The 8,898-nt window shown below is 33.6% G+C and overlaps 2 protein-coding genes and 1 pseudogene across 2 annotated transcripts; 2 read left to right on the plus strand and 1 right to left on the minus strand.

Moving 5' to 3' along the window:
- Nucleotides 1–593: 593 nt before the first annotated feature.
- On the plus strand, nucleotides 594–3,395 carry LOC131594225 (probable cinnamyl alcohol dehydrogenase 6; annotated as a pseudogene).
- A 3,146-nt stretch (nucleotides 3,396–6,541) lies between these two features.
- LOC131598654 (uncharacterized) lies at nucleotides 6,542–7,264 on the plus strand. The gene has a single exon (XM_058871235.1). It carries the CDS (start codon nucleotides 6,542–6,544, stop codon nucleotides 7,262–7,264), a length of 723 nt encoding a protein of 240 aa, XP_058727218.1.
- Nucleotides 7,265–7,755: 491 nt separating this feature from the next.
- LOC131594226 (UPF0496 protein At1g20180-like) lies at nucleotides 7,756–8,898 on the minus strand. The gene is made up of 2 exons (XM_058866309.1): nucleotides 8,828–8,898; nucleotides 7,756–8,733 (listed from the first exon to the last, which is right to left on the minus strand). Exons 1-2 carry the CDS (start codon nucleotides 8,865–8,867, stop codon nucleotides 7,808–7,810), a joined length of 966 nt encoding a protein of 321 aa, XP_058722292.1. The 5' UTR covers nucleotides 8,868–8,898; the 3' UTR covers nucleotides 7,756–7,807.

The raw sequence follows: 8,898 nt of genomic DNA on the forward strand, positions 1-8,898 counted from the left end.
GCAATTAATCTACCACTAAAACATTTAATGAGGACAAATATGTGTTTGGTAATGCGACATAAATTGATTTTATAATGATTATTTTTCTTATCCTTCGTACACCGTATATTTTATTAATACATTCGTAACTTTTTTTAGTTGTGAAGAATATTCAGGAAACCTATAGAGTAAATTTATTTCGATTACATTTTTTATAACATAAAAAAACTATTTAGAAATAGTTAGAGGTTAAAAAAATTCACTCCGTGTAAAATAATTTTATACTATTATATAATTGAAATTCATCAATATATTATATAATTTTTTTAAAAATAACAGTGTAATTTAACACTTAATATAATGGTATAAAATTATTTTATACTCTTGATCTCGGTGTATATTCTTTTTTCTCAAGCAATTATGGTATAAAAAAAAATCTAAATAAGTTAAAATTAGTCGTGTCCTTAGTCACTTTTATTTTATTTTTTAAAAATAAAAAATCACACCAAACACACACTAGTTATTTCCTTCCTCTATAAATGTGAAGTTTCCAATCCAATTTCAACCAACAACCCTTTTGCCTTTATTTCATTTCATTCATATTTCAACTGTTTCTCATTCTTATCAATATGGCTCAAACAACACCTAATCACACACAAACTGTTTCTGGTTGGGCAGCTCATGATTCTTCGGCAAGATTACCCCATACACCTTCAAAAGAAGGTAATAATCTTTTTTTGGTATACAGTATTTCATCTTTTAAAGATGAATAAATGAAATGTCACGGATTCTCATCTATACTCATGCATTAATATTTCTCCGATATTAATAATTTTGTAATTTGCTAAAATGCAGAGAGAACGGTGTTACTGATGTAACTATCAAGATTTTGTATTGTGGAATTTGTCACACTGATATTCATCATGCTAAAGATGATTGGGGCATTACTATGTACCCCGTTGTTCCCGGGTAACTATATATTTCTTTGCTACATAATAATAATCACTATAAACTCACACACAGCTATGGTTAAAAAAAAAAGACTTTCAGTCTAGCAATATCGATATTGACCAGTTGACTTATATGTTGATTGTATGTATGTATAGGCATGAGATAACAGGGGTTATCACTAAGGTTGGGAGGGATGTATCAGGATTCAAAGAAGGAGAGAGAGTTGGTGTGGGGTGTTTGGCTGCTTCATGTTTGGATTGTGAGTTTTGCAAAACAGATCAAGAAAATTACTGTGAAAAATTGCAGTTTGTTTACAATGGAATTTTCTGGGATGGTAGCATTACCTATGGTGGCTACTCACAGATGTTGGTGGTAGATTACAGGTATTTTTCTATTAATAGCTTTTAAATATCAGTCTAATAAATATAGTTATTATTAAATTAGAATATTCGAGAATTTCTTAAAATGAAATAAAAAGAGGAATGGAATAGAACAGAGGATAACATAGTTTTAAGTCCAGCGCGGTGGTTGTTGAAGATGCCTGAGATATATTATTGTGATTTATTGAGTAGTCACATCACATTTTCTTTTTTTTTTTTTTGGTAAAAGGGAGGGCCTAAGCCCAATTTTTTCTTTAATACTATTCACTAGCTGAATAAAAATAAAAACAATAAAAATTAATAAATGGTCTTTTAATAGAGACAGATTCCGAATCTTTCCTTATTCTATTTATGCTCCATTTTTTAATTACAATTTTATTTTAAACAAATAAAAAATAGACAGGGTCAAAAATGTCTGCTACTTAACAATTATTATTTTTTTTTAAATGACAGTTATTTAAAAATAATTAATATGAAATTTTACATTTACTAAAGATTGTGAAAATTTGATGTGAAGATATGTAGTGCACATTCCAGAGAGCTTACCAATGGATGCAGCAGCACCGTTACTGTGTGCTGGAATAACAGTGTTTAGTCCTTTGAAAGACCACAATTTGGTATCAACACCTGGGAAAAGAATTGGTGTGGTTGGTTTGGGAGGACTTGGTCACATGGCTGTTAAATTTGGTAAAGCTTTTGGTCACCATGTTACTGTTATAAGCACTTCTCCTTCCAAAGAAGCTGAAGCTAAGGAGCGTTTGGGAGCTGATGATTTCATAATCAGCACTAACCCTGACCAATTGCAGGTTGGTAATATTATCTCTGAATAAAATTATGTCTGATATCTAGCATGTGTAGATGTCAGAGTTTAATACTATATATTTTAAAATTATGTGTATGGAGTATATGGATATGATTGTTACTACTATATATGTCACACTTTTTATGTGGTCCAAAATATAATTTATGATATTTAGCACATAAATATAAATTGTAGTGTTATTTAGTTGATAGTTGTAAAGATATTTGATTATAAAGGTACTTGGTATGAATGCAGTCTATTTTTTTTTATATAGGCTGCAAAGAGAAGTTTAGATTTCATTCTGGACACTGTATCAGCAGATCATGCTCTACTGCCTATCTTAGAATTACTCAAAGTAACTGGAACCCTATTTCTCGTGGGCGCACCCGACAAGCCACTACAATTGCCTGCTTTTCCATTGATATTTGGTAAAGTTTATTTTAATGATTAGAAATTGGATTAGAAATTTTACATATTCATCCGGTTCATACATTTAATTTCAAATGTGTTCGGTTTGATATTGATCAAACGTTCATGGATGGGCTTATTGCGCGAATGTGTTAAATTGTCAAATGAAAGAAATCCTAATTCTAGGCCTATATCATTTAATAAATGCAAGATGTTGTTGTTACTTGTTAATGATGGTTTATTGTTATTAACACATTATAGGGAAGAGATCCATAAAAGGTGGGATCATTGGAGGAATAAAAGAGACACAAGAAATGTTGGACGTTTGTGGAAAACTGAATATCACATGTGACATTGAGTTAATAAAAGCTGATACAATCAATGAGGCTTTTGCTCGTCTTGTCAAGAATGATGTTCGCTACCGTTTTGTCATTGACATTGCCGACGCTTTTGCTACCACCAAAGATGTCTAATCCCTTTATTTGGGAAAATGATAAATGGATGGTAGCTATTTTGAGATTGTGTTGTTTGGTCTTGTGAGGCTGTTCAAAAATTAGCCCCACTTTTTCTATTTTTTTTATTTCAAATAAGATTTTTGATTAGTTTATTTTAATAAGATTAGTTATGCTACCTGATTTCATGGATTACTAGGATTGTTTACCATCAAATATCTATTATGGAAAGTGGTTACTTAAAAAAAAAAAAAAAATCAAATATGTAAACATTTGGAGTAGCTGTTCTAATGAATGTGGTTGAACAATTAAAACACGGTTACCTACCTACTTGTATGGGTTAAGTTATTTAGAATGAAATGCTGTAAATTTTATTAGTCTTCTTTTTTCATTCTCTCTCTTAATTACACTCTTCTTTAATAATAGTATTTCTTAGAATTTTAAAAAAAATTATGTATATCACATTATTTTAATTTTTAAATCTTGTTATTCGGCTTTGCGACCGACTAATTCAAGAGGACCAATCCTACTGTCCATTAGCGGGGATTCCGTTTAAAAGCAGAACAGAACTCTATATGGACTGACCAAACACAAGAATTGTTAGCACATGGATTCGAACCCATGACTTTAAGAGGAGCACACTCTCAAGACCCAAGCCTCCACCACTAGACATTACCATTAGTGATCCGCGTGAAACATAAATAACTTCATTTATAAAGAAGTTCTCTATCATGGATTGCATTATGAATATCAAGAATTATGCCTCTCAAGCAAGTATCATCATGAAGAGTTTAAGGTTTTGCAAGAGTGTTTGCCATGAAGAGATATCTATTATAGATTGTAAGAACAGAAAATTATTTGGGTTTAAGGTATGTGTTCTTAAATATTTATTTGAGCAAAAAATTTATTTATTTATCTAACCCTTTTTCTGACTTACCCTTTGTTTGTTCATATCATAAGCAAATGCATACAAAAGCGATTGAAAACATCCTTGCACCCAGCATTTGATCTACCCTAAAATTATATAATTTGAAGATCTAAAATCTAGATCTTCCGGAAAATTAATTTATCTAATCTTTTTTTGGTTTTGAGAAAAAAGTTTCCTAGTATTTGATATTGTCTAGAATATCAAGAAATTGAAGATCCAACATATGATTTTCATGGACAATTAATGTAATATTCTGAATAAACATTGTAACGAGTTTTATTAAAAAATGTAATATTATGGGTAAACGCTGTAACAAGTTTTATTAAAAAAAAAACTAATGACCCCTCGATTTTCTTGATAAACCGAGATAAAAAAAGTCACTAGTTTTGTAAATAATAAAAGTGCAGAAATTAGGGGGTTCGAACCCATGCACTAATAAACTTTTACCTCGGTGTTTTAAATGCTGAGGTGATAAGGCTTTACTTTTTAGGACGACCTTATTTACATCGCTTATATTGCCGAGGTAAAATGCATTTCGCGTATGACGTTAGAAGAATTATTTGTAGTAGTGTCTTATCTTCATATAATAGTCCTCTTCCGGGTGCATTCTTTATATATCTAAAAATTCCAATAACTGCACCCTAATGACTATCACAAGGAGCGTTCAGAAATTGACTCCCAATGCTTACTACAAATGTAATATCTGGTCATGTGACTGTAAGATAATTAAGTATAACCACAAAACGTCAATATTTTCCTGAGTCTTTCAATGGCTCTCCCTGACCCAGAAGAAGCTTGACGTTAGGATCCATAGGAGTATTAATAGGACGACAAACAAGCATACCATTTTCACTGAGAATGTCTAATGCATACTTGCGTTGGTTGATTGCAATACCTGATGAGAATTTGGCAACTTCAACACCTTAGAAGTATTTGAGTGGGTCCAAGTATTTTGTTTGAATTTTTTTTGAAAAGATGTGTTTTGAGATGCTGGATACCCTTTGTATCATCTCCGGTGATAACAATGTCATTAACGTAGACCACAAGAAAGACACGCAGATCGGTGGAGGAACAAAAGAAGAAAATAAAGTGATCTACTTCACTTCTAGTCATACTAAAATGTATCAATGCATAGCTGAAGCGACCAAACCAAGCACGTGGGGACTATTCATCCCATAAAGAGAACGACGAAGCCGACAAACAAGTCTAGAATTGGCAGGATCAGTAAAACCTGAAGGTTGATCCATATAAACTTCCACCTCTAATTTTCCATGTAAAAAGGAATTTTAATGTCTAACTGATGAAATGGCTAATGATGAATAGAACCCATTGCAAGAAAGAGGTGGACCGAACTAATCGGGGCCACTGGAGAAGAAGTGTCACCATAATCAAGACCAAATATCTGTGTGTATCCTTTGGCTACTAAACAGTGATTAGAATAAACTAAAGCAAAATGTGATACAACCCTTTTATTTTCTCTTTGACTATAGGTATGACAAGTATGTTTGTCTAATTGACACGAATGACACTCAAATGGAAAAAGCTTAGACACGCTAGGAACTAAAGGGCACATTTTATTAAGTCTAGGGTGAAGCAAGCGTTGATGGTAAGTATTTAAGAAGCAATAGAAGCTCATACCACATGTGGAGATAGATGATATAATCCTTAAAACCCAGTCCCTGTTCCAATCGTTCGTCCTTTATGTCGATCTTGAACATAAACAGAATTATCATAAAGAGGACTGAACAATCAAGGGTACACGTGAGTTAACAAAAATTAGATTAAAAGGACAGCCAGAAATATAGAGCATCAAATCTAAAGAAATTTTTTGAAATGTGTGTGTCTGACCAAGGTCTTTAACATTGATTTTAGATCCATCCACCACAGTGACAGAAAGTAAAGAATCAGAATAAGACAAGTGAGATAAAAGAGATTTATTACTAATTATATGATCATAGGCACTTGAGTCGAGGACCCAAGGACCAAGGGAGGATGTAGTGATAAAGGCTACAAGATTACCAGACCGAGCAACAATGGGAGAAGATGATGGTTGATGGGCTTCTTTGACTTGAAGGAACTCATTGTAATCAGCAAACGAAAAAGTAACATTTTTGGTGAAACTTACAGAATCGGTGGCACAATGACCTCCCATGAGAGTTGGTGACCTAAAAAGCGTGCAAACACAGTGAAATATGGGTTGATCTAATTGGAGCATGATTTTTCGTTAGTGGAAGACTGTGGGTCAATTAGTTCTGGATACTATGTTGTAGTTGTGTTTCTGTGTGTCAAATATGATAACACATGTTGTATATATTTATCCGTAAATATGGTTGTACATAATATGAATATGAAGTAACATAATTACAAGACTAATTGAATCCCAATCAATATTAATTGATTGCTAGATTTGCTTTCAATTGTTAAATTTGGAAGCGGTGATTTTTTTGTCGAAGGGTGTAGGTTTGTAATAGGAAAAGGTTTCTCGACAGCATTTTGGCAAGCAAAGTGGATTACGGATAGGTCCCTGAAAGAGGCTTTTCCTGGCCTGTATGCGATTTCCGGTTTGAAGCACGTGGCGGTGGCTGCTCTCGGTGGATGAAGGGGTGATGGCGATTGGGAATGGTCAGATTTTGGTATACCAATGTCGTTGGGTGTGCTACCTGCGGTGAGGGATGAGATTCAAGCATTGCGTAGGGTTTTGCAAGATGTGGTGATGTCGAGGCAGCTGTCGGATCAGCCCGTGTGGGAGTTGGAGAATAACAACAGATTCTCGGTTCGCTCCTTGTATAACAGGTATGTTTCAGCTTTCATTCCGTTTGGCCCTTTCGTTGAGTTTGATGACGCATTGATTTTGAATTGGGATACCGACGTACCTTTCAAAATTAAGATATTCGGATGGAGGTGTTTAATTAATAGGCTCCCTACCAGATATCTCCTTGAAATTAGAGGTATGGTTTCGCCAAATCCGCGCAAGTGTGTTTCATGCGATTTGGATTGCGAAACTCTAGATCATCTGATGATCAATTGTTGTGTGGCGAGGTTAATTTGGAGGGAGGTGGCGGAGTGGGTTGATTTATCATGTGGGAATAGTGCAGGAATGAAAGACAGTTTCATGGATTGGTTCACCCTTTGCAAAGGCAATAAGATGAAGAAAAGAAAGGAAAGTGTTTTTTGGGCGGCAACTTGTTGGAGTATATGGTTGTTGCATAACGGTATTATCTTTAGGGGTGACGAGTGGAATGTTTATGATACGATTTGGAGGATTAAGGCATTGATTTGGCGGTGGTATTTTGTTGGTAATATTACATATCCCAATTGTAATTTCTACGAGTTTTGCAAGGATCCCGTATTCTTTCTGTCGTAGTTCAATTGATTTGTAATTTTGGATTCTTGTAATCGGTTTCGAGAATTTTTAGTTCTCAATTCAATATATTCCTAGCTTATTAAAAAAAATTTGATTGCTAACGGATTCTTAACAATTCGTATTATATTGTAGATTTAACTTCTTTTAAATATAAAAAAAAAAAATTGAATTTAGAATCTGAACTATTTGATCCCTTCCGATCGCAGTTGCGGGGGATCGAACCGTGGTTCTCCCTACCAAGTCCAGCGTCAATCACCACTGGACCAACTAACGATTGGTTCCCATAACTGATTCTTCATGATTCATATTTTATTGTAGATTTTAACTTCTTTTAAATATAAAAATTCGAATTTAAAATCTGAACTATTTGATCCTGATTCCTCGTATGTGAATGTGATCACTAATTGAATATGTAGAATCTCTTATGATAGAGAATTCAAGTTGATGTTGTAGGGCATAGAAGAAATGAAGAAATTAAACGAAAAAAAGAATTGAAACAAAACAAACATGTATCAAAGCCACGACTTCGATATATTTATTTCTTTATATAATTTGTTGCATAACAAGTCTTCTTGATTTGTTTACAGTGAGAAAGCACAAGTATACATGTTCTTCAAGTTCTTCCAATTGCTCCAAAAACCTACTCTCATAATCACTAAACTCATTCATAACCTGCTTCAATATTTCACATTTACTTCCAACATTCTTCACACAAACATCAGCAACCATTTTCTTATGTTCCACCTCATCATTCACCCTCTTCACCATCCTACTCATAGTATCCAAATCATTAATCATTATAAATACCCCTTTCGCAGCGGCATTAAGAATTGCACCATGTGAAGTAACAAGAGCAATTCCTCCAACTTTCTTGCATACCCTAATCAATGCTAATTTTCTTTTGATTTTTTCCCTCTTTGATGTTAGTCTTTGAAGAAGTTCAATGAACCTATCGTGATTGTCACGGAACTGCATTGTACTTATAACCGACAAACGGTTGTTTTGTAGTTTTGATGAAAATGAAGCAACCTCTTTGTGTATATCCTTCTTGGTTTTTCCATTGGTGCTATCATTGAATTCATTAAGCACGTTTTTACTTAGCGTAACAACTCGTGTGATTCTTGTATAAGAAAGTCTTGTTGAGTGGATTCCTTCAAGGATTATGTCACAACAACGACATGCATCTAAGCTAGCATTGAAGTAATCAACTATAAGATGATGAACCTTAAAATTTTGTGTCATGTTGGTTATTATTTCTTGTCGGGGTTCAAGCAAAGACTCGGTTAGATTCATGCATATAGGAAGAGAAGATGTTGAACAAGAAGAAGAGAGTCTTGATCTGTTGCTAGCTTGTGCTTTGTTACATATTTCCATATAAGAATTTGTTCTAAATGTTTGGAGGTATTCTTCATTTACGTTTGGCTTCTTACACAAGCTATCTTCCTCGACGCATTCTTTTCGCGATCTACCTGATTAATTAATTTGCACAGAATAATGAACTTCAATATTATCATTGGCTAGATAATGAAGGAAAGAAGATGTGAGTTGAATCTATAAACTAACCTGATCTTTGAAAAGAACAAAGCCATCTAGTACATGTCATGTAGAAAAATGTTGTATCTGCTTGGACTCCA

The sequence above is a fragment of the Vicia villosa genome, linkage group LG4 (genome assembly GCF_029867415.1).
Source record: "Vicia villosa cultivar HV-30 ecotype Madison, WI linkage group LG4, Vvil1.0, whole genome shotgun sequence".
Classification (NCBI taxonomy): domain Eukaryota; kingdom Viridiplantae; phylum Streptophyta; class Magnoliopsida; order Fabales; family Fabaceae; genus Vicia; species Vicia villosa.